Source organism: Anomaloglossus baeobatrachus, chromosome 3 (genome assembly GCF_048569485.1).
Source record: "Anomaloglossus baeobatrachus isolate aAnoBae1 chromosome 3, aAnoBae1.hap1, whole genome shotgun sequence".
In the NCBI taxonomy this organism is placed as follows: Eukaryota; Metazoa; Chordata; class Amphibia; order Anura; family Aromobatidae; genus Anomaloglossus; species Anomaloglossus baeobatrachus.
Window position 1 is genome coordinate 171365223 of NC_134355.1, and position 26165 is coordinate 171391387.

General features: G+C 46.2%; 1 protein-coding gene across 2 annotated transcripts in view; it reads left to right on the forward strand.

The window, feature by feature from the left end:
* The window catches only part of WTAP (WT1 associated protein), a 115661-nt gene that overhangs the window by 15805 nt on the left and 73691 nt on the right, over positions 1-26165 (forward strand). For both annotated transcript variants that reach the window (XR_012751611.1, XM_075339579.1), the window contains exons 2-3: positions 25230-25265; positions 25359-25414. Coding sequence is in view for 1 of the 2 variants with exons in the window: in XM_075339579.1 (XP_075195694.1) it covers positions 25236-25265; positions 25359-25414 (86 nt within the window). In the remaining variant the exon portion in view is untranslated. The remainder of the gene's footprint in view (positions 1-25229; positions 25266-25358; positions 25415-26165) is intronic.

Genomic DNA, 26165 nt, shown 5'->3' on the forward strand with positions numbered 1-26165 from the left:
GTTCAGGATTGGTCGCAGTTTCAACTCCCTTATGTGTTTCCTCCTCTGGCACTGTTGCCCAGAGTGTTACGCAAGATCAGGGCCGACTGCCGCCGCGCCATCCTCGTCGCTCCAGACTGGCCGAGGAGGTCGTGGTACCCGGATCTGTGGCATCTCACGGTCGGCCAACCGTGGGCACTACCAGACCGACCAGACTTGCTGTCTCAAGAGCCGTTTTTCCATCTGAATTCTGCGGCCCTCAACCTGACTGTGTGGCCATTGAGTCCTGGATCCTAGCGTCTTCAGGGTTATCCCAAGAGGTCATTGCCACTATGAGACAGGCTAGGAAACCAACGTCCGCCAAGATCTACCACAGGACGTGGAAGATTTTCCTGTCATGGTGCTCTGCTCAGTGTTTTTCTCCCTGGCCATTTACCTTGCCCACTTTTCTGTCCTTCCTTCAATCCGGATTGGAAAAGGGTTTGTCGCTCGGCTCCCTTAAGGGACAAGTCTCTGCGCTCTCTGTGTTTTTTCAGAAGCGCCTAGCCAGACTTCCACAGGTACGCACGTTCCTGCAGGGGGGTTGTCACATCGTCCCTCCTTACAAGCGTCCGTTAGAACCCTGGGATCTGAACAGGGTGCTGATGGCTCTTCAGAAACCACCGTTCGAGCCAATGAGAGATATTTCTCTCTCACGCCTTTCGCAGAAAGTGGTCTTCCTAGTAGCAGTCACTTCACTTCGGAGAGTGTCTGAGCTAGCAGCGTTGTCGTGCAAAGCCCCTTTCCTGGTGTTTCACCAGGATAAGGTGGTTCTGCGTCCGGTTCCGGACTTTCTCCCTAAGGTGGTATCCCCCTTTCATCTCAATCAGGATATCTCCTTACCCTCTTTTTGTCCTCATCCAATTCACCAATGTGAAAAGGATTTGCACTTGTTAGATCTGGTGAGAGCACTCAGATTCTACATTTCTCGTACGGCGCCCCTGCGCCGCTCGGATGCACTCTTTGTCCTTGTCGCTGGCCAGCGTAAAGGGTCACAAGCTTTCAAATCAACCCTGGCTCGGTGGATCAAGGAACCAATTCTCGAAGCTTATCGTTCCTCGGGGCTTCCGGTTCCCTTAGGGCTGAAGGCCCATTCTACCAGGGCCGTGGGGGCGTCCTGGGCCTTGCGGCACCAGGCTACGGCTCAGCAGGTGTGTCAGGCGGCTACCTGGTCGAGCCTGCACACTTTCACGAAACACTATCAGGTGCATACCTATGCTTCGGCAGATGCCAGCCTAGGTAGGCGAGTCCTTCAGGCGGCGGTTGCCCACCTGTAGGACGGAGCCGTTTACGGCTCTATTATGAGGTATTATTTACCCACCCAGGGACTGCTTTTGGACGTCCCAAGTGTCTGGGTCTCCCAATGGAGCGACAAAGAAGAAGGGAATTTTGTTTACTTACCGTAAATTCCTTTTCTTCTAGCTCCAATTGGGAGACCCAGCACCCGCCCCTGTTCCTTTCGGGCTGTTGTTCTTTGTGTACACATGTTGTTCATGTTGAATGGTTTCAGTTCTCCGATATTCCTTCGGATTGAATTTATTTTAAACCAATTTATAATTTTTTCCTCCTTCTTGCTTTTGCACCAAAACTGAGGAGCCCGTGATGCACGGGGGGTGTATAGGCAGAAGGGGAGGGGCGTTACACTTTTAGTGTAATACTTTGTGTGGCCTCCGGAGGCATAGCTATACACCCAAGTGTCTGGGTCTCCCAATTGGAGCTAGAAGAAAAGGAATTTACGGTAAGTAAACAAAATTCCCTTCTTTTTTGGGTGCGTGCCCACGATCAGTGTTTGCAGCATTTTGGACGCAGCATGCTTCAGCTGTGTCCAAAACGATGCTTTGTACAGTACAAGCAGAGTGGACAGGATTTCTAGAAATCCTGTGCCCACTGTACTTGTTTTTTCTGCAGCAAACGCTGACCTGTGGGACGTCTTTCCAGAACGCAGCGTGTCAGTTTGCTGCGGATTCAAATGCGTCCTCCGTAGGGAGAACACAAGTGAGAGACCGCAGTGCACTGAACCCTGATTGTGGGACGAGCAGCTGCGGTCTCCTGCGTTCTCCTACGGAGGAGACTCGAGGCCCTGCAGGTCAGGACCCGCTGCGTCCTGGACTAGTGATGGGCGAACCCGAACTGTAAAGTTTTGTGGGAAGCTCGTGTTACAGTTCGGGTCCAGGGGCTGTTGAAAAAAAAAAAAAAAAAGCACATTATTTAAAAAAACATTATGATCATGCTAGCAGGTTAATTTCATTCACCAAGAAAGCCGCTCTAAAATAAAGAATATAGTTTATAATAAACATTGTCGTTATACTTACAGGTTCAGTTTTTCGCTTTTTATAGATATATTTTTGAGTAAAATGTAATTTGTTTTATTCTATAAACTAGTATTTTCAGAAAATAAATAAAACATTTTTTGCTTGTAAATTTGGAGACCTGTTGTCAGTAGTTTATAGAATTAAAAGAACAATTTACAGTTTTCTCAAAAATATACCTATGAAGACAAAAATCAGAAAAACCATTTTGCAGTGGTCTCAATTATTGCAGAGCTGTTTGTATGTAAAATTGTGTGTGTGTGTGTGTACAATACAGGGCTGTGGAGTCGGTAAGCCAAACCTTCGACTCCGACTCCTCAAATTCTCTTGCACCGACTCCGACTCCGACTCCGGCTCCGGCTCCGACTCCTACATATATTGCTTATAGTTAGGTGAAAAATTTATTGTAGTACATGAATATGTGTATGTGAACATCAGACATTTAATAATTTTTATGATACAATAATCAAGATATTTGGATAGAACATAAAATATATTTATTGGAATACAACTTTAGAACACAAAAAACTGTAATAAATTGTAGATATGTAATACACTATGTAATATACAGTAGATTACATATATATCTTGTGTGTGTGTATATACACTGTATATATATATATATATATATATTATATATTACATATTTACAATTTATTAGTTTTTTTGTGTTCTAAAGTTGTATTCCAATAAATATTTTATGTTCTATCCAAATATCTTGATTATTGTATCATAAAAACAATTAAATGTCTGATGTTCACATTGTACTACAATAAATTTTTCACTTAACAACATTTAGTATAATGCTTATATTTAAGTGAAAAATTTATTGTAGTACATGAATATGTGTATGTGAACATCAGACATTTAATAATTTTTATGATACAATAATCAAGATATTTGGATAGAACATAAAATATATTTATTGGAATACAACTTTAGAACACAAAAAACTGTAATAAATTGTAGATATGTAATACACTATGTAATATACAGTAGATTACATATATATCTTGTGTGTGTGTGTATATACACTGTATATATATATATATATATATATATATATATATATATTATATATATTATATATATTACGTATTTACAATTTATTAGTTTTTTTGTGTTCTAAAGTTGTATTCCAATAAATATTTTATGTTCTATCCAAATATCTTGATTATTGTATCATAAAAACAATTAAATGTCTGATGTTCACATTGTACTACAATAAATTTTTCACTTAAATATAAGCATTATACTAAATGTTGTTATTTAGTAAAATATTCAGCACATTCTGCATTGCACTCCTGTCCCCAATTTACTATATATTTTAGGAGTCGGAGTCGGTGCATTTTATACCGACTCCGACTCCACCAAAATGAGCTCCGACTCCGACTCCACGACTCCGACTCCGACTCCACAGCCCTGGTACAATATATAGTTGTATAAAAATAAATCATTAAAAAAAAAGACTTAGCGCTCCGTGGTATTTTTGATTCTCAGCGCTGATAAAGTGGATGGCTTTGGGCTGCCACCCACATCTGCCTGGCCTTACCTTGGCTGGCAATCAAAATACAGGGAAGACCATTAATCTTAAATTATTTTTTAATAAAAAAAAAAAAAAAGAAAAAAAAACACGTGGGCTTCCGCCGTACTTTGATCACCAGTCAGGTAAAACCAGGCATCTGGGGGTTGGGATTCTCAGCAGCCGCCCCTGGAAATGGCGCATTGTTTCTTAGCACCATTTCCAGGCGCTTAACCCGTCTCGTCCAGCGGCCCTTATGGCATGCCAAATTAGACATAGCCACCATGATTTTCTAGTAAACCCTAAAAAAAACAACTTTTTAATTAGAAATAAAACAAAAAAATATTTAGAGACTCCATCTTTATTATAAAAAAAATTCCTTAGCCCAACGTAGTCCACAGGTAGTGCATTGTCAGCTCTGCTTCATCACTCTGTACAGACAGCGCCTATCCAGAGTGAGAAGCAGAGAGCCATGTCAGCTCTGCCTCATCGCTCTGTACAGATTGAGAAGCAGGCTGACAGTGAGGGTATGATTCCACTTGCGTCTTGCATTGCATCACCCCCCTCGGCCTGACGCTCTCAGGACAGGAGCGCCTCAGCTGCATGGAAATACATGCAGCCGACCCACTCCTGTCGGGACAGTATGCGACACTTGCACAGTGACAGTCAAATTTCAGTTAACAGGACCTTTGATTATCTCATAGCTATGTGACCAGTCTGTAAGCCAATGTCTGTACAACATTCACACCAGACTGGTCACATGGCTATGACTTCATGGTAGGTCCTTTAGGCTACTTTCACATTGCATTTTTCCCTACGTCCACAGGTCCCGTCGGGGTATCTGTCCGAACCTCCCCTCCCCTATTTTGCAAAGCGTGCTCCGGACGCATGCGCCCAGCAGGGCCATTCACTGCTATGAAGTGCACTGCGTTAGCGTGTGCTGTTTTGTGCCATTTTTTGCACATATACGTTTCTGCAGACGGACACCCGAATGTACTCCTCTACGTTCGGGTGTCCGTCTGCAGAAACGTATATGTGCAAAAAATGTCATAAAACAGCACACGCTAACGCAGTGCGCTCCATAACAGTGAATGGCCCTGTCGGGCGCATGCGTCCGGAGCACGCTTTGCAGAGTGGGGGAAGGGCGGTCCGGACGGATGCCCCGACGGGACCTGTGGACGTAGGGAAAAATGCAATGTGAAAGGGGCCTTAGCCTGTGGTTACCCGGGGGCACAGCAATAAGCGGAAGCGGCCGGGAAACAGAGTCTGCAGGACGCGTTGTGGGACCTGTAAGTATAATGACAATGTTTATTAACTATATTCTTTATTTTATAGCTGCTTTCATGGTGAATAAAACTAACTTTTTATTTAAAAATTTACTGTAGACAAAAGACATACCAAAAAGGTAGCAAAGTCTGCTTTTTGGGAGCAGCTTTTTTTAATGCCGAGAGAGCGTTTTTTGCTGAAGGAAAAAAACCGCAGTGTGAACATATCCTAAGGGTTAGCTCCCACTGGCATATACAAGATCATTCTCATTCGTAAAAGTGAGAAGAGTGAAATTTAGTGTTCACAATGCATGATGCGTTTTGGTTTTTTTTCCCCCCTTCCTTTTACCTAGTATTCTACGTACCAGTTTCTTTCTCGCACCCATGCACTTGCATTGGCAAGTCTTCGATTCATGAGTCCACTTACAGCATGTGGGGTTTTTTTTCTGCTGCTTCTACGATTACTAGGAGGCTGAAGTCTACAATATGAATATTGCAAAGTTATGGGTAACTCTCCTTTTGGAGGTCCTAAAGCATATTCCACAAGCAGTTTCAATTATACTTGGGCAAGTGGTCTAAAGCATCCTCCTGGTCTTCTTGAAAGCTTATTGGAGGATTATAAATTCAGAGACTGTTTTTTGTGACATTTTATACTTCATGATTAGTAGTACATTTTAGAGAAGGATGATTTGTAATTTTGAAAAATTCTCAATTTTTTCATTCATACCATATAGAATAGTTTAAAAAATTCAACACGTCTGCTTTGCATCAGCAAAACATTTTTTTTTTTTTTTACACTTTCATTGAAATTTATAAAACCTATATTTGTAGGGTTATAAACGACTCCATGACCACGTGGAGTTTATTCCTGGTATGGACTATGTTGGCGGAGGCCCTGCCCCTTCTGGTCACATGGTTATGTCAGCAGAGGTCCCTTTGCCCCCTGGGATTTAGCCTCTACCATATTTGTAGGGACCACTTCACTTTTGAACTGACTTTAAGGGGCCTATATGTCAGAAATCTGCAAACAGGACCTCATTTTAAAAGGGCAGGCGGCGGGTCTGGGGAGACGCAGACTGGGAGAAGACCTAGTGCACCGTCCAGCCCCCGTGCTCAGAAATCTATTTAGCAGAAAACGTCAAATGATGATCAACGAGGAGCAAAGTGGATTTCTTCACATAAGGTTTCAATTTAATCTGTTAAAGCGCCATTACAGCTGTGTTTTTACTTTATATTACAAAATTGTGCTGACAGGTTCTCTAAGTACTTCATACTAAGTAATTCAAACTCTAAGAAAAAAATTGTTTCCTATAGAATTACCAAATCTTTAATTTCACAAGGGTTAAAAGAAGAAATGGACATCACAATTTTTAGTGTCAGGCTATGTGCCCATGGGGACAGTGTCCTGCGGATATATCCGCAGGACATTCCGCAGGAGCTCCCAGAAAACCGCAGCATAATTTTGTCTGTTTACATGCTGCCGTTTTATTGCGGAATGTCCTGCGGATATGGTGCGGGTATTCTGCATTGAGGATACAGTATCATGGCTTCGGCACTGCATACTCAATGCAGAACATGTGCTGCAGTGATCGGGAGTTCATACTCACCTCCATCACGCATTACCTCGCTTTCCGGCGGCCGGGTCACTCTGTCAGCGTTTGCAGGAGAAGGTGGGCGGGCCTGAACTAGCTCCGGCTGTCACATGACCGGAGCTCGTGCAGGCCACGCCCACCTCTTCCTTCCTGTACCTGGATTCACGGCGCTGCTGTACACCGGACGGAGAAAGTGACTCGGGTGTCTGCTATGGCAGGTAAGTATGCGGGACCCTGCGGAGAAATCCGCAGGAATAATTGACATGCTGCTGATTTTTCCGCAGGGAAATCCGCATTGTTTCCGCTGCGGAAAATTCCGCAGCGTGGGCACAGAAGTTCCCAAATGCCATAGAAATGGCTGGTGAGTAGCTGTGCTGCAGATTTTTGAAAAATCCGCGGAATTTCCGCCAAAAATCCGCTGCAAATTCCGCCCATTTTCCGCAGCGTGGGCACATAGCCTTAATTCTAAGCACACATTGCTGACACTCTGCACTCAGATCTGCATGTTTTGGCAACAAAAAACGCTGTGGAAAGAGTGGATATTTTCCTTTCCCCCCCCCCCCCCCCAATGATAAAAACACAAATTGACATGCTGCATATTTTTTTCTTTAACTTGTGCACAGCACAGAATTCTCAGCCTTTGCTGGCATCAGAATCTTTGCAGAGTACTGAAAATCTGCAAGAAAAAAAACACACCGTGTGCACACGGCTTTGTGGTTAGAAACTACAATTTGAGTACACGACAGGTATCCGTAGTGGAAAAGCGCTAGTTGATTTTTGGAGCCCAAATTTGGCTAGAATAGATTGCAAATGGAACATGGCATCCCCAGAGCCACCAAAATTCCAATATATCAGAAACACCCCCCAAAGTGACCCCATTTATGAAATTACACACCTCAATTAATTAATGGATGTGATGACCTTTTTACTACTACAATATGCTTCACAAAATTTTATGATATTGGGTTGTGAAAATGAAAGATTATGTATGTCAATACTTTTTAAGTGGTCAGAAACTGTTGGGCAAACAGAAGAGAGAGCTCCAATTGAACTTTGGTTCACAATTTTTATTGTAATAGATTGTGGACGCTATGTCCATTTGGAGAGCCTCAATACGGCAAACCAGCAGAAAAAAAACCCCACTAGTGACCCCAATTTAGAAATTGCAATTCTCGAGTTATTAATCCTGCAGGTGATCCATGAATTTAGGTAACTTTGGCATAGAAAATCAAACATATATTTTTTCCAGCACCCATGACGGCACCACGAGAGAGGGCATCCGCCCTTCAAGGACAGGAAACCTCCAGAATAAAAAGGGGCAGCACCTCTCCCCGCATCAGTTGGTTTCCTGTCCTTGAACAGGGAGCCTCCAGAGATCCACTGGATCCAAGAAGGTCCTGATGGGCCGAAGATTCAAGTCCGGCGCCCGGCCGGCCGACTCGGGCAGCGGCACAGGTCCTGCTGCGGTCGGCCGAGGTGCGGTGGAGCTGCCGCAGCGGACCCATGGGGGCCAGGATTGCGTGCAGCGCGCCCGATAGGAGCGCCAGGAGCCTGCGGGGACCAGGTAAGTCCGGTCGGCCGCAGGGCTCTCCCGACGCAGCGTGCCCACGGGGGTCCTGTCTGCGCGCGGGCTCCTTCCCTCCCTACTCCCGCCCCCCCCTCTCCTTACCACGCGTACCGGCACCAGGGGCCGGGATAAGGGTGGCTGCTGCTGCGCTCCCTGCGGGGCGTCCTCGTGGCGGCATATGCTATGGCACTTCCGGGTGAAGGAGCGCCATGTTGTGTGTGGCGGAGGGGATGTCCGGGCTGTGCGCATGCGCAGCGCGCTTTTTCCTATTGGACGCGCGGATGGGTCGTCATCCACCGGAAGTAGGGGGCGGAGTTGCCAAGGTTTCTTTTGAAAATCAGAGCGGCAATCTTCTCTATGGTGCCTGTGCTCTGTTTCCATGGCTGACAAGCAGTCAGCTGCGTCACCTTCGCCTCCCTCCTCCCCAAAACCTCCCTCTGATCATGATACTGCCTCTCTGAAGCGGCAGCAGAGGGGTGGCAAGGATGACAGTGTCACCGGCTCAGTGGTCAAGGGTGGGGTGACTGATGACCGGTCCTCCAAGCGGAAGGACCTTGACTCTCCTGACAGAAAACGGCCCTCTAAAGGAGGGAAGTCAGATGATGTCCCTGCTGACCCGGTATAGCCTCTTGCATCTGTGGGTGAGTGCAACTCATGAGTTCCGCTTCTAACCGGCGGTCGTCTTGTCTGTGTTTTTTATAGGATCGCAGTAAACCTAAAAAGTGTTTATCTAAATCCAGACATAAGGAATGTGCCTTGTGCTGTAAAGAACTTTCTGGTTCCTGGACTAAGACTGTGCAAAGGCTGCATTCAGCAGACTTTGTCGGAGGAACAGTCGGGATTTGCCTCCGATCTCCGGTCCCTCATACGGGAAGAGGTCAGGGACTCCCTCCGATCCCTGTCTGGAGCGCAGAGTGCTGGGGGTTCTAGGCCCCCTTCGCCTACCCACGAGGACTCTGATAAATCTGATGGGGAATGTGATTCCTCTGGCTCTACTTCCCGCTCCTCTTCTGATAGTGACTCGGGGTCGCCAGTGCTTCCCAATCGAAAATATGAAGAAGTTAGTTAAGGCGGTGCGGATCACCATGGGCCTCCCGGATGAGAAACCTGAAAAATCTATCCAGGATAGGATGTTCGGGGGCATGGAGCAGAAAAAACGACGTTCCTTCCCGGTGGTGGATAAAATACAAGCCTTAATTGCCCGGGAATGGAAGAGACCTGATAAGAAGCATTCCCTTCCAGGCGCCTTTAAGAGAAAATATCCGTTTGAGGAGGCCTCCTGCTCCACATGGGATAAGGCGCCAAAATTGGATGTGGCTGTAGCTAAGGCATCTAAAAAGTTTGCCTTGCCATTTGAGGACATGGGCTCCTTGAAAGACCCGTTAGATAAGAAAGCTGATCACTTCCTAAAGAATACCTGGGAAGCTTCTGCCGGAGGACTGAGACCCGCCATTGCGGCTACATGTACGGCTAGATCCCTGATTATATGGATTGACGAACTGGAAGACCAGTTTAGATCACGAGCACCTAAGGAGGAGATTGCTTCCTCCCTCTCCAAATTGCGGGGGGCGGCGGCCTTCCTTGCGGACACCTCGGCGGACTCCACTAAGTTGGCTGCAAAGTCAGCGTCCCTCTCCAATGCGGCTAGAAGAGCTCTCTGGCTGAAATGCTGGCCGGGGGATCTGCAAACTAAGTCTAAACTCTGCAATATCCCTTGTCAAGGTGAATATCTGTTCGGGCCGGTCCTGGATGACATCCTGGAAAAAGCTAGCGACAAGAAAGGCGGCTTTCCCTTTCCATCGTTTCCTTCTTCACGGCGGTCCTTTCGGAGGAAGCCAGTTCGCCGCCCCACCCGGCCACGGGATCGGAATACCTGGTCCGATAGAAAGAATCAGGGAAAGGGGTTCATGTTCAAGGGCCCCTCAAAAGATCAGAATAAGTCGTCCAAGTGACTCGCTTTCCCAGGTCGGAGGGAGGCTCTCTCAGTTCCTTCCGGCTTGGGAAAGGATTTCATCCAGTGCATGGATACTGGGCCTCATACGCTCCGGCCTCCGGCTCCCCTTCCATCACCCTCCTCCTCCCCGATTCCTGGTTACCCCTCTGCGTCGTTCTCCGGCGGAACAGCTGGTTTTTGGAAGCAGAGGTCCGTCACCTCCTCTTCAAGGGGGTTCTAGTGGAAGTTCCCGCAAGGGAACAAGGAGGATTCTATTCCACCCTCTTTCTGGTGGGGAAGCCCGACGGTTCCTATCGCACAATCATCAACCTAAAAGCCCTCAACCGGTTCCTTCAAATAGACAGCTTCAAGATGGAGTCCGTGCGGTCCATCGTGAAATATCTGTATCCTCACTGTCACATGGCTGTCATAGACTTGCGCGATGCATATTATCATGTCCCAATCCACTGTCTCTTCCAATGCTTCCTCAGAATAGCCCTCCACATGGACGGTCGGGTCTGCCACTTTCAATACAAAGCCCTCCCCTTCGGTATGGCCATCGCCCCGAGAATTTTTACAAAGATAATAGCGGAAATGTCGGCATATCTGCGTCAGAGAGAGGTCCTTCTGATTCCTTATCTGGACGACTTCTTGATTGTGGGCGCCTCAGCTCTCCATTGTGCGGCTCTTCTCCGGCAGGTGCAAGCTTCCCTACGGGAGTTGGGCTGGTTGATCAACGAGGACAAGTCCAGATTACTCCCGTCCAAGGTTCAGCCGTTTCTGGGACTCACTTGGGACTCCAACACTCAACTTTGTCGGTTGCCTCCTTCCAAAGTGGAAGCCCTCCAGACCCAGATAGACCGGACTCTGCGGCACCGGCGCATGTCTCTCCGGGGTGCGATGTCCCTCCTGGGCTCCTTGACTGCGGCCATCCCGGCCGTCCGATGGGCTCAGGCACACACCAGGGTCCTGCAGTGGAATATCTTGCAGCATCAGACCGCTCACGGAGACCATCTGGACAGACTCATCATTCTCGACCATCGCACATTGCAGTCCTTCTATTGGTGGCTAGATCCGGTCCACTTGGGCAGAGGGGTGCCTTGGAGGGCACAGGAGCCCGTGGTGGTAACCACCGACGCCAGTCTCTACGGTTGGGGTGCACACTTGGACACTCAGTTCATTCAGGGACGATGGTCTGGAGGAGAAGCTCAAAATTCCTCGAATACAAGGGAATTGCTGGCGGTAGAAAAGGCGTTAGGTCGTTTCCTGCCGTTGTTGCAGGGTCGCCATGTGAAAGTTCTGTCGGACAACCAAGCGACAGTAGCATATCTCAACCACCAGGGGGGTACTCGCTCCAGACACCTCATGTCCATCACAAGCAGGATCATGTCTCGGGTAGAGGCTCATCTGGGCTCCCTGTCGGCAGTGCACATCCGAGGGAAGGAGAACAATTTGGCGGACTTTCTCAGTCGCACCCAGTTTCACCAAGGCGAATGGTCTCTAAATCAGTCCGTTTTCGACCGGATAACGGAGATGTGGGGGGTTCCCGAGATAGACCTCTTTGCAACACGAACCAACAGGAAGGTTCCCCGATTCTGTTCCCTGGATCCGAGGGATCATCCCCACTCGGTGGACGCACTATTGCTCAGATGGGACTTCCGCCTCGCATATGCCTTCAGTCCACTCATCCTACTCCCTGCAGTGCTCAGGAAGATACGGGAGGATCAAGCAGTCGTGATTCTCATAGCACCCTTTTGGCCAAAGAGACCTTGGTTTTATTGGCTGACGCATCTGTCCATCGCCAATCCGTGGGTTCTCCCGGACCTACCGGATCTCCTATCCCAGGGTCCAGCCTTCCACCCGCAGAACACCAGGTTGCGCCTGACGTCTTGGCACTTGAGCGGTCACTGTTAGGCAACAAGGGGTTTTCTCAGGGTCTGATCTCCACCTTGATGCAGTGCAGAAAGCCTGTCACTACTCGTATTTATGGGCACATTTGGGCCAAATTCCTGACCTCTACGGGTGCGGATCCTACTAAGCCACCCTCTGTCCCGGTTGTCCTGGAATTCCTCCAGAGGGGTTGGGAACTGGGTCTGTTGGTTAGTACCCTAAAGGTGCAAATCTCCGCACTGAGCGCCTTGTATAACCATGCCCTGGCCGGAGATCCCTGGGTGTCTAGGTTCATTAGGTCCTGTACTAGGTCTAAGCCTCGGGGCAACATGCCACTACCGTCCTGGGACCTTAACTTGGTCCTTTCAGCTTTAACACGGCCCCCCTTTGAGCCCTTAGATTCTATCTCTCTCAAGCATCTGTCCCTTAAGACGATTCTCCTGGTCGCCCTCACTTCTGCCCGTAGGGTTAGTGACCTTCATGCCTTATCCATTTCTCCTCCGTATACCCAGTTTTTTGATGACCGAGTGGTTTTACGAACTGACCCTGCCCATTTGCTGAAGGTGCATTCCCACTTCCATAGATCACAAGAAATAGTGCTCCCCTCTTTTTATGCCAACCCTTCTTCTCCGGAGGAGATGGGATGGCACTGCCTGGATGTTAGGCGTTGTCTTCAACGGTATCTGTTGGTCACCTTGGAAGGGAGGAGGGATAAGTCTCTGTTTTGTAGTCTTCCAGGGTTGTAGGAAGGGGCTTAAGGCTTCTAAATCCACCTTGGCCAGGTGGATCAGGGATGCCATCTCTGTTGCTTACACTGCCGGGGGTGAAGCCGTACCTCCTGGTTTGAGGGCACACTCCACGTGAGCGATGGCATCTTCCTGGGCGGAAAGGTCGGAGGTCTCCATCGAGCAGATGTGTAAGGCGGCAACCTGGTCTTCTCCGTCCACCTTTTTTAATCACTATCGCCTTGATTAGTCGTTCACCGACATCACCTTTGGAAGGCGGGTTCTGCAAACTGTTGTCCCTCCCTAGGTCTTCCTCTCAGTAATTCTCTCGTGGTGCCGTCATGGGTGCTGGAAAAATACGTAATTACTTACCGGTAATGTGTTTTTTCTGAACCCATGACGGCACCCTTACATTCCCTCCCTGCACTTGGGGGTTGCTAGTTTGCTTCCTTTTTCGCTCCTCTTCACTGGGTGGTTATGGTGGCGGGATATGTTTTAACGATGTTCCTTGTTTCGGAGGTCCTGTCATGCTCGGTAATCAACTGATGCGGGGAGAGGTGCCGCCCCTTTTTATTCTGGAGGTTTCCTGTCCTTCAAGGGCGGATCCCCTCTCTCGTGGTGCCGTCATGGGTTCAGAAAAAACACATTACCGGTAAGTAATTACGTATATTTTTTTTTTATTTTAGTTTTTTTCAACTAAAATCTTTTAGTCCAGAGTTTTATTATTCAAATGGAGAAAATGGACAACATAATTTGTTACACTAGGAGAGGAGTGATCTGTCCTTTTTAGATTCCTTTAGGATTTTGTAACTTCTCTGACATGCGTGTAACAGCTGTGTGCGCGCCTGCGTGCTCATATTGCAGAGAAACACTAACAATTGATTTTACTTTTCTATTCTAACCTAGTACATTAGAATTGATAATGACCACTCCACCTTAAACCACCAGGGAAGTTTTGATTAATAGGGAGACTGGATTTCCTATTTTCTGCGTGTCTTAACCCCTTAACGACCGGCCGATTTTTCGCTTTCCGTTTTGTTTGTTTTTTTTTTTGCCATTCTTTTTCTGAGACGCAACGTTTTTTTTTTTTCTTTTTTCAGTCAATATGGTCATATGAGGGCTTGTTTTTTGCAGAACGTGCTGAACCTTTGAATGAGACCACAAGTTTTACGATATAATGTACTGGAAAACTGCAGAAAAAATCCAAATGCAGAAACATTGCAAAAAAAGTGCGATAGCACTATGGATTTTGAGATTTTATTCACTGTGTTCACTAAATGGTAAAACTGATGTATTGGTGTGATGTCTGACGTCGTTGCGAGTTCATAGACCCCAAACATGTATAGGTTTGCTTTTATCTAAGGGATAAAAAAAAAATCAAAAGTTTGTCTGGAAAAAGTGGCGCACGTTTTACACCATATTCCGTGACCTTTAGTGTTCTCATTTTTCAGGATCTATGACTCAGTGACGGCTTATTTTTGCGTCTCAGGCTGACTTTAACGGTACCATTTATGTGCCGATGCTACATTTTGATCGCCTGTTATTGCATTTAGCGCAACATTTGTGGCAACCAAAAAAAATAATTTTGGTGTTGGTATTTTTTTCGCGAGTACGCTGTTAACAGATCATTATAATGATTTTATAGTTTGATCGGGCATTTCTGAATGCAGTGATACCAAATGTGTTTTTTTTTTTTTTAACCTTAGGGGCGAAAGGGGGGTGATTTGAACTTTTTAGATTTTTTTTTTTATTTTTTTAAAACTTTTTTTTTTTTACTTATTTTATTAGTCCTCCTAGTGGGCTATATGGATCAGCTGTCTAATCGCTCTGACATATCTGCTGATCACAGCTGTGAACAGCTGATATGCTCCTAAGCTGTCTCACCCAGCTCTTGGCTGTGTGAGGCAGGAAGTGAGTCATGTGAGCTACAGGAGTTATCACATGACTGTGCTACCATGACAACTGCAAGTCACATGATCACGTGACTTCCGGTATCAGCCGGTGAGTAAATGTTTACCGCCGGTGCCATTCTAATGGCGCTGTCACATATTGACAGTGCCATTTAAGGGGTTAAATGGCACGGGAGGATAACGGTTCTGCTCGTGCCTGGCAGGCACACGTCTCAGCTGTAATAATCAGCTGAGATGTGCGCCGATTGCTACAAGCTGCTTGCAGCAGACCGTGGGCAGTAACCCTATGAAAGCTAAAGACGTAAGATTACTGCCCAAGATTAAGGGGTTAAAGTACAAAAAATACAGTACATCTATACCACTTCAAATGTTGCTTTAGTCCCATATTTTCGTTTTTAAAAGGAAAATGGGAAAGAATATCGATTTTATTAAATTAACCATTTTTCCTGAATGTGGCAATATTCCCTATGTGCTGTACTATACTGTTTGGACACACAAGAATGGCTTGCAGACTACATTTGCAATGCCCCAAGTTCAGAAACAGCAGAAATGCCATCAATTGACCACATTTTGACGATTACACCCTACTGGTAATTCGTCTGCTGGTAGTGGATTTTTACTATATGTTTTCCAGTAACAAGAACGCATGGGTTTTGTCTTTTGAATTGTTCGTAACTCTGTTCACATTTATCCTGTGCTGTACTCTGAGTACCTACAATAGGGTTTCAATCTAAATCTCAGATGTACGTAATTCAGATGAAACCCCTGATGGATCCATTCACTATGAGGCAGCAGAATTACTCTGAACACCACCTGGCATCTGTTTTCTGAGATGCAAAAAACTGGTCGACCGTAGACGGACACTGCCGGATCAAAAGGCAGACGTAGTCCACAATAACTGTTAGCCTTATTATAGTGAATCTTCCATTGTGGATTTCATCTGAATAATGTATTTTAGAGGTTGACAGAAAAAGCAATGTAGGTGCTCAGCTTAAAGCGCAGGATAAATGTTGACTGAGTGAATCACGATTGTTTTGTTTGTTTTTTTTCTTTAATATAATATGCATGATTTTTTCCTTAACTTTTTTTTTTTTTTTTAAACCCCCATAAACTTAGTCCCTCTATCGGACTTTTGACTTTTATTTACATAATCACTGGTCTAATGCATTACAGTGCATTGTATCAGTGTGACACCTTTTAAACCCTTATTATTCCACTGTAGGTCATTATTTGACTTGATTTTGCCATGACTTTAATTGGCTCTCCACGATCACACCAAGGGGATGACAATGGGGGTTTAAACTTTTAAATGTCACGATTGTGATAGACAGCGGCACTTAGTGGGTTAGACAGTCAGGAGCTTGGCTATCAATTGAACCACGCTCCCAGTACTGATTTGTGCAGGCACAAAGCTGGGTTCACACTAAGCGACAGCGACGTCGCTGTTACGTCACCATTTTCTGTGACGTAACAGCGACCTTGTAAGTCGCTGTTATGACCGCTGCTTAGCTGTCAAACACAGCGACGCAGCAGCGATCATAACGTCGCTGTGCTACATGTGCAGAGAGCAGGGAGCCGCGCTTAGCGCTGGCTCCTTGCTCTCCTAGGTACAGTACACCGAGTTAATTAACCCGATGTGTACTGCAGCTACATGTCACAGAGCAGGGAGCCGCGCACACTGCTTAGCGCTGGCTCCTTGCTCTATTGCTACAGTATACATCGGGTTAATTACCCGATGTGTACTGCAGCCACATGTGCATAGAGCAGGAGCCGGCGCTGGCAGCAAGGGCGGAGGCTGGTAACGAAGGTAAATATCGGGTAACCAGGGAAAGGTCTTCCCTTGGTTACCCGATGTTTACGCTGGTTACAGCTTACCGCAGCTGCCAGACGCCGGCTCCTGCTCCCTGCTCGCTTCATTTCGTCGCTCTCTCGCTGTCGCACACAGCGATGTGTGCATCACAGCGGGAGAGTGACGACCAAAAAATGAAGCTGGACATTCAGCAACGACCGGCGACCTCACAGCAGGGGCCAGCTCGTTGCTGGATGTCACACACAGCGACAGCGACGGGACGTCGCTGCAACGTCACAGAAAATGGTGACGTAGCAGCGACGTCGTTGTCGCTGTGTGTGACACCACCTTAACTCATGTCTGCATAATCTCCAAAATGCATTAGGACATCCATTTGCGGGGATACACTACAAAATAGGAGATATCAGTATGTCCATTGTCAGGAAGATGTCAAAGACCAATAGATCAGATTGTATATGGAGAATTGTAAAGGTGAAATATCTTAAAGGGGTTTTCCACTTATTTTTCACCTCGCCATATATCCTAGCTCTTAAGGGGGCTTTACACGCTATGATATCGTTAATGTTTTATCGTCGGAGTCACGTTGTTAGTGACGCACATCCGGCGTCATTAACGATATCGCAGCGTGTGACACTTACCAGCGTCCTTAAGCGACCTCAAAAATGGTGAAAATCGTTCACCATGGAGAGGTCGTCCCAAACTCAAAAATCGGTAAGGGTTGTTTATCCATGTTGTTCATCGCTCATGCGGCAGCACACATCGCTGTGTGTGACACCGCAGGAGCGAGGACCGTCTCCTTACCTGCCGCTGGCCACAATGCGGAAGGAAGGAGGTGGGCAGAATGTTACGTCCTGCTCATCTCCGCTTTGATTGGCCGGCCGCTTAGTGATATCGCGGTGATGCCGAACGTCCCTCCCCCTTGAGGGAGGGATTGTTCGGCAGTCACAGCGACGACGACGACCAGGTAAGTGCATGTGACGCTGCCGTAGCAATAATGTTCGCTGCGGCAGCGATCACACGATATAGCATGTGCGACGGGGGCGGGTACTTACACGCCCGACATCGCTAGAAATTGCTAGCGATTATTGTAGCGTATAAAGTCCGCTTTAAATACAATGCTTGCTTTTCCAGAATAGAAATCAGACAAAATTATAGGAAATTGTCACTGGGCTCCTAGTGATTGGTGTGGACATTTTGGAGTGAATCCCAATTCTGACTCTCACAAGCTGAGCTGACCGTTTCATTCAGCGATATCGGCAGGGGCAGACACCTAGTGATGTGCTGCTATCTGCATTTCAAAAGCCAAGGATTTAGGTAATCCAATCACTGACATGGACAGCTGAATAGTGCTGAAACTTGCATAAGGCCTCAGTTCCACTTGCGTTTTGCATGGTCGAGTGCAATCCGATAAAACATCGGACTGCACTAGCGCAAAACTATCGGGCAGTGTCCATCTGCGATTGATTCCTCGGCCTGAGAAATGTATTGCAGCATGCTGCATTTGGCATACAAGTCTATGGGAGTGTGTGAAACATCGCACTGCACTCGCTTGTCATCTGACTGCAGTGCGGTGTATGCAGAGACAGGCAGCGGACGAGAGGAAGAAAGTGCGCGGCATTATGGGCGGCGCTGTGTATGACCTCACCAGCGTCTTCCTCGTACCCACCCATAATCTTGCGTTTGCGCAACTACATCACCTTTATGCTCAGCCCCACGACAGGGGCATAGCGAAATGCGCCTGCACGAGACTCCAGCAGCGTGGGGCGGCATCATCCATGTAAATCATGACTGGGGACGGCGAGCGTCAGGAGGGGGACAGGAGCCGAATTAGAGCCCGCGCATCTGGCCAACCAAACTCATTTGCATAGGAAGCAGTAAGATTTTATAAAGTTCTTTTAGGGGTCTGCAAGGGGGGCAGCAACAAGGTGCACCTTCCTAGAATGCAGCCCAGGAGCTGCAGAAGGTGATATTTTTGGTTTAATAAGGAAAAAACTGGTGACAGGATCCCTTTAATTATTTTTTCATGGCCCCACAGACTTGTTTTGGCAATTTTGAAAATTGGACATATGTTTTTTGGCCGACTACCCTGTTCAGACATGTGAGCAGACCCATAGAAGTCGTACCCTTAGGCTGTAGGCACAGTGTGTTTTTATTTGTTTTTGTCACAAATTTGCAAGGAAATCCTTAAGCCAGCAAAGTCAATGATACATTCAGGATTTTTTTTCCTTGCAGATTGGTTGCAGAAAAAAATATGCATGTCCATTCTTTCTACTTTTGTGGCTGCATTTTCACCATTGAAAGCAATGAGGAAAAAAAAAGTATTAACAGCTTCAAATCGCTGAAGAAACGTGTTTTTGCTGCCAGAAGGGCAGCTATTTCTGCCACCAAATTTACGTGTGCACATGACCTTATCTTGGTGAAAAACACGGTAGAACTTGCGCTACAATTGAAAAAACAAGATTTCTGAATGAGGCCTATCTTTGTATCACTTGTTTTTGTATTGATTTTGAGTTACAACTTGTTTTGTAATCAAAAGTTGTATATTCAGCTTGTTGTTAAGTAGAGCCTTAAGGTACCGTCACACTAAGCAACATCGCTGCTGAGGCACTACTTGCTAGCGATGTTGCTGTGTGTGACATCCAGCAACAACCTGGCCCCTGCTGTGAGGTCGTTGGTTGTTGCTGAATGTCCTGGACCATTTTTTAGTTGTTGTCCCGCTGTGAAGCACACATCGCTGTGTGTGACAGCGATAGAGCAACAACTAAATGTGCAGGCAGCAGGAGCCGGCTTCTGCGGACGCTGGTAACCACGGTAAACAGCGGGTAACAAAGAAGCCCTTACCTTGGTTACGCGATATTTACCTTCGTTACCAGCGTCCGCCGCTCTCAGCTGTCAGTGCCGGCTCCTGCTCCTTGCACACATAGCCAGACTACACATCGGGTCATTAACCCGATGTGTACTGTGGCTAGGTGTGCAGGGAGCCAGTGTGGTTGGTTACCCGATATTTACCTTAGTTACCAAGCGCAGCATGCTTCCATGTGTAGCGAAGCTCCAGCGATCCCTGCCAGGTCAGGTTGCTGGTGGGATCGCTGGAGCGTCGCTTAGGCTATGTGCGCACGTTGCGTACAAGCCCTGCAGAAATTTCTGCAGCGATCTGAAGAGCACATGTGCGCTTTAGATCGCTGCAGAAATGTCCGTAGTGAGCGCCGATTCCATGCGCTCTGCCTGCAGCTCCTGCCATAGACAGAGCAGGAGCTGCCGGCAAAGTGCAGGAAAGAAGTGACATGTCACTTCTTTTTGCGCAGCGCTTCGGCAGTAGCCGAAGCGCTGCGCTCTTAGACGCCACGTGCGCACGGCCCCTGCACAATCTCCATAGACTGTGCAGGGGCCGCAGGACGCATGCAGTTACGCTGCGCTACAAAGCGCAGCGTAACTGCATGTTTTTACGCAACGTGCGCACATAGCCTTAGTGTAACATCTTACCAGCGATCCCTATCAGGTTGTATCGGTGTTGGGATCGCTGGTAAGTTGTTTAGCGTGACTGGGCCTTTAGGCATTTAGGGTACCTTTTCATCAGTAGAACAGCCATTAATATTCCGTGATCTAAGGCTATGTGCATGCAGTTACGCTGCGATCTGCACCGCAGCGTAACTGCATGCGTCCTGCGTCCCCCTCATAATCTATGAAGATTATGCAGGAGACGTGCGCACGTGGCGTATTAGAGCGCAGCGCTTCGGCTGTTGCCCGAAGCGCGCATTCTAAGAAGTGAAATGTCACTTATTCCGTGCGCTCTGCATGCAGCCCCCGCTCTGTCTATGGGAGGGGCTGCACTCAGAGCGCATGAAATCAAGGTTTGTTTTTTTTGTTTTTTTTTTTTCATTACGGACTCTTTCTGCAGCGATTTGAAGTGCACATGTGCTGTTCAAATCGCTGCAGACATTTCTGCAGGGACAAACGCTACATGCGCACATAGCCTTAAGCGGTCCCAGCATACAGATTGCTAGATAACACTCTGCTCGCACTTTGACCTAGTGAGGGATGCAGGGAGCCTTCAGCTTTGATGCCTATACAATTGTGATTTCTGCTCTGTAATAATCAATTGGTTCTCAGCAGATCCAAAATATTAAAAGCAACCTATTTAAAATACTAGTTAATTTATGTGATTGTCTTTTAACATTCCAAAAGTTAGCACCTCTATAATGGATATTTAGCCAGCCCATCTGAATATTGTCGAAAACAGGATCTTTCAAATTAATCATTGTTGTCAGTCTATATAGATTTGTTGATTATGTATATAGTAAAATTTGACTGCAAAAATGTTTACATCTATGCTAGTCCTAAAATTTTAAAGGGTCCCCACAGTTTCACTAGCCCTACAATGAGGGAGTGCTGATCAGTCACGTGACTCCTGCAGCAAATTAAAGAGGACCAACCATCAGGATTTTCCTATGTAAAGTAAAGCCAGTGCTATAGTGGTGCTATCATGCTGATAATATACATACCTTTAGTTGTGAGATCGGATGTATACTTTGAAATATAGGCATGCAAATTTTGTGCAATACACTGTTATTTGATGAGAGGTGCAACAGAATATCTAATAGTCTGGTTTTGCTAGTTATTTTCGCCCCTGAATGCCTGCCTGTCCTTCCTCCCCCTTTTCTGTTATTACAGATGGAGGAAGGACAGGGGATGGGGGGGGTGACAGGCAGGCATTCAGGGGCGAGAATAACTAGTGACTGAAACCGCCGTTTCAAAAATGACAGGGTTAAACTTGTGACGGTCGAGTGTCACCTTGTCATGATCACTGTAGAGTTAGTAGAGTCCCCAACTGTGCTCTGAATACCTGATTTTAAGAACATTGTGTGGTAAAAATGACGTGGCAGTTTTATTCTCATCAGGATAATTGTTGCAATGCCAAAATTGACATTTTTCACCAAATTACAAAAATCTGAAACTTGTGACTGAATTTTCTTTGATTGTCGACATTTTTCAAGGCCTGTGACATTTTCATTTTTCAGTTGATAACTGTGTGAGGGCTTATTTTTAACTATTTACGCTTTTGGGGTAAAAATGATATTTGGAAAGCTTCTTTCAGAATATTTTTATTTTCAAAGCTTTTTACTGTATTGGCACGTTTAGGGGACTTGAACCTACCATCATCTGATCACTTTTATTATACATGGCAATACCTCAGTAATGTTGCATTATAGTAAAAATCTCGGTCTCCTTTGAAGCCCTTCCACCATGAGCTTGAAAGCCACAGTGGTTTTCTACAACCCCCTCTGGCTAATAGTCTACTAGCAGCTGTTAGAGGCAGGTGTTGGCTGTATCACAGCCATTGTTTGCCAGGCATGGGACAGGCTTTCATCATGAGCCAGCTCTATACACTTACAAACCGACTTGTGCCATTAAAGGGTGGTTCACCCATATTTTTTATTGTCTAGATCAGTGTTTCTCAACTCCAGTCCTCAAGACCCACCAACAGATCATGTTTTCAGGTTTTCCTCAATCAGGTTTTCAGGATTTCCTTAATGTTGCACAGGTGATGGAATTATTCCCTGTCTAACATTGAGGAAAACCTGAAAACATGATCTGTTGGTGGGTCCTGAGGACTGGAGTTGAGAAACACTGGTCTAGATCGATATTATATTGAGAAACAATGTTTCTGTCAAATGCCTTGTGTTGGCAATAGTGCCTGTGAGAGGCGCTATTGCAGACTTCTGTTCCCTGCTCCAGTGACATAACGTCAAGTGCCGCAAACGTCACATCTGTGCAGCCGGCTGCATTCTTCCAGACTCACTGGGCTTTGTGCGGTGGTACACCGCTGTCACAGGCCATCTGCTCCCTCCTTCCTCACAGCAGAACGCTGAAAGCAGGAGACCTGACACGCTGTGCTGTGAGGAAGCAGGGAGCAGATGGCCTGTGACAGCGGTGAAACGCTGCTCACAGCTCAGTGAGTCTGGAAGAATGCAGCCGGCTGCACGGATGTGACGTCACTGGAGCGGGGAACAGCTGTCTCGGTCTACAATAGCGCCTCTCACAGGCACTATTGCCAACACAAGGCATTTGACAGAAACATTGTTTCTCAATACAATATCGAACTAGACAATAAAAAATATGGGTGAACCACCCTTTTAATGTACTGTGGATGTCAGTAAGGACTTGAGGAGGCAACTCCTTTATTACCTACTGTAGTGTATTGATTAGTGAAGGGCCCTATGTTTTTCCCAAAATCTTGCTGTAGGCTGGGGATGTTCAGTAGGACAGGGCTAAATTCCAGCACCACAGGTCCTGACTAACTGCACCTGGTTTGGTGTTCACTTTAATCTTTCAGCGTGTGGAGGGAGAAAAGACATATCCCTGAGAGGAGCAAGTTACAGATAAGGGTACTTCAACAAAGTATTATTTTATGGGTGTGCATTTTCAACCACATTATTTTACTTCTTTTTATTTTACCTTCCATAAAGACTTCAGGTTACAAACTAACAAGCTAAATGTATTTTTCATTATGTAGTGTAAGGTGTTTGGGGGGGATATAATTATTTTTTGTACAGTGAGTTTCGTTACATAGAAGTAATTCTATTATTATATATCTATCCACGATGTAGTATTCTTCTTGGTATGATTTTCAGGGGTATGTAGACTTTTATATTCACTGTCTGTGTATACTAGCTCCCAGCAATAAATAACATATGGTTTCTTCACTGCTTTGTAGAAGTACCCTGTAGTTATTGTCGTAGTCATCCATATACCCCACCCTTGGGTATTAGCATAGTATAATAACAATAATTTCAAGTTGTGACCCATCCTATGTCTTTGCCTACCGCACTGCCTCCTGCCATTAAGTCAAAGACAATAACCATGGTAATGTGCAGTAATCATCCACCCCATGATCTTTAGCCCTCAGACAATAACCATGATGTGCATTAAATAATCATAAGCCCATCCAAGGGCTGATGAATGATGTTCCTTTCATTATCATTTATTAAGCTTTGCTTACACAGTGTCATCCGTTGCGGTTTACATACATTATAATAACTGTCCCCATTGGGGCTCATAATCTAAATTCCCTATCGGTATGTCTCTAGTGTGTGGGAGGAAACTGGAGAACCCAAAGGAAACCCACGCCAACACAGTGCATTTAAACTCCTTGCAGATGCCATGGTTACTGTTTTGAGGGGGGACTAAGACCACCTGGTGCCCCACCCTTCCTCCTTCCCACTTCAAGCAGAAACCCTAGCAGATTGTGTCCAGTTAAAGGGAACCTGTCACCACTTTTTTGGCCTATAAGCTGCAGCCGCCACCACCAGGCTCTTATATACAGCATTCTAACATGCTGTATATAAGAGCCCAGGCTGCTGAGCAGAACATAAACACTTTATAATACTCACCTAGAAGGTCGCTCCGGTGCCCACCAGTCGGATGGGTGGCACCGTTCTCTGGTACCGGCAACCCCCCCCCCCCTTTTGGTCATCTTGGTCTTCCTTATTCTGAAGCCGCGGTGCATGACGCGTCTACGTCATACACACTCGCCAGTCCTGCTACAATACTTTGATCTGCCCTGAGGAGGCCAGATCAGAGTCCACCTTCGCAGTACCTCAATGCCGACGAATCATGCACCGCGGCTTCAGAATAAGGAAGACCAAGGTGGCCGAAAGGGGAGATGTCGGTCCGGAGAACGGCACCACTCATCTGACTGGTGTGCACCGGAGCGACCTTCTAGGTGAGTATTATAAAGTCATTTTTATGTTCTACACAGCGGCCTGTGCTCTTGTATACAGTATGTTAGAATGCTGTATATAAGAACCCAGTGGTGGTGGCTGCAGCTTATAGGCTGAAGAAGTGGTGACAGGTTCCTTTTATTAATCTGTTATCCATTCTCACCCTCCCTCATTGGTTTTTAAACTGCGTTATGTATGATTGCAAACCCTTCCAGACCTCGCCTCCCAGCAGTCAGTGTGGGGGAGTGAGAGCTGACAGCACTTTTTCAAATGAGATCTGGAAGAGTTTGTAATGATTCATAATGTGTCTCTGCTGTAACTTTACAAAGCTGCAAAGAAGTTAAGCGATGGGGGCAAATTCATTATTCCTGTTTCCCTGCTTTTGATTGTTCAACCTCATGCAGGTGAAGGTGTACGTGCCCAGCTGTGATAGTGTTCTCAAGGAATCTGGTTGTGGTGAAACTTTATAACATTACCTTATGTGAACTATAGAAATAAAATAGATTGCATGCATTTGAAGATGTTTGTTCTGAATTATTTACATCATATGTCCTGAGTGCCTGATATGTGTGGGCCTTAGTTCTGGGATCTACACCTGTCTGTCTCATGAGGGGGCTCAGTGTTTGTGGTGACTGGGCAGGCTAGTGGCCAGGAGAAGATTGAAGGGACAGGTGGCCAAACGTGTGCAGCTGTCTCCTTTCACTTCTATTAGCATTCTGGAAACAGGCCTTTACTTTCTTGCAGCAGAGGGGATACAATTTACTTCTGCGAGATGAACAGGCTGTGATTCTTGAAAATCCATGCAGATGATATTCCTGGTCTTTGCCCTTCTAGGTTATTTCTTTGCCTACTGAATTTGAGTGTAGTAGTTTGTGTTTTTTGTTGGTTTTTTTTTTTGTCTTTTATTTGAATTAAATGAATAAGCAATGTAAAATCTTTTTTTTTTTTTTTTTTTTTCTTTCCTTAGGTCACAATGACCAACGAAGAACCACTTCTGAAAAAGGTTAGTGTAAAATGCTGTTTTGTCCGTTTTATCCTAGAGGTTTTCTTTTTCTCTTACAATTGAGCTCAATACTGTGCATTTGGCTTTGTGCAGGTTCGCCTTAACGAAGCAGATTTCAAAGTTTTGCCAAGGGAAGAACTTCTTCAAAGGTATAAAATGTACTGCTCTGCCTGAGCAAAACATTGCTTAGTTGTAACTATTTTGTCCTCCTCTTAGGACATTAATATATATTAAATTAGATACATCTTATGCATGCATAGTTTAACATGTGACTATATTTTCCTAATGCAATAAATATACACACCATATAAAAGTTGCTGCAGAGCAGAAAAAACGTACTTTCTTTGTCGCTCTATTGGGAGACCCAGACAATTGGGTGTATAGCTACTGCCTCCGGAGGCCACACAAAGTATTACACTTAAAAGTGTAAGGCCCCTCCCCTTCTGCCTATACACCCCCCGTGGGATCACGGGCTCCTCAGTTTTCATGCTTTGTGCGAAGGAGGTCAGACATCCACGCATAGCTCCACTGTTTTAGTCAGCAGCAGCTGCTGACTATGTCGGATGGAAGAAAAGAGGGCCCATACTAGGGCCCCCAGCATGCTCCCTTCTCACCCCACTTTTGTCGGCGGTGTTTGTTAAGGTTGAGGTACCCATTGCGGGTACGGAGGCTGGAGCCCACATGCTGCTTTCCTTCCCCATCCCCCTCAGGGCTCTGGGTGAAGTGGGATCTTACCGGTCTCCAGGCACTGAGACCGTGCTCCATCCACAGACCCGGAGAACCTGCTGGATATGGAGCTGAGTATCGTCAGGGACAGGGCCCTGCTACATTAAGGTACTCTGTGTCCCCGTACAAATCGCGCACACACACACCAGCATTGCTGGGTGTGTTAGTGCGCCG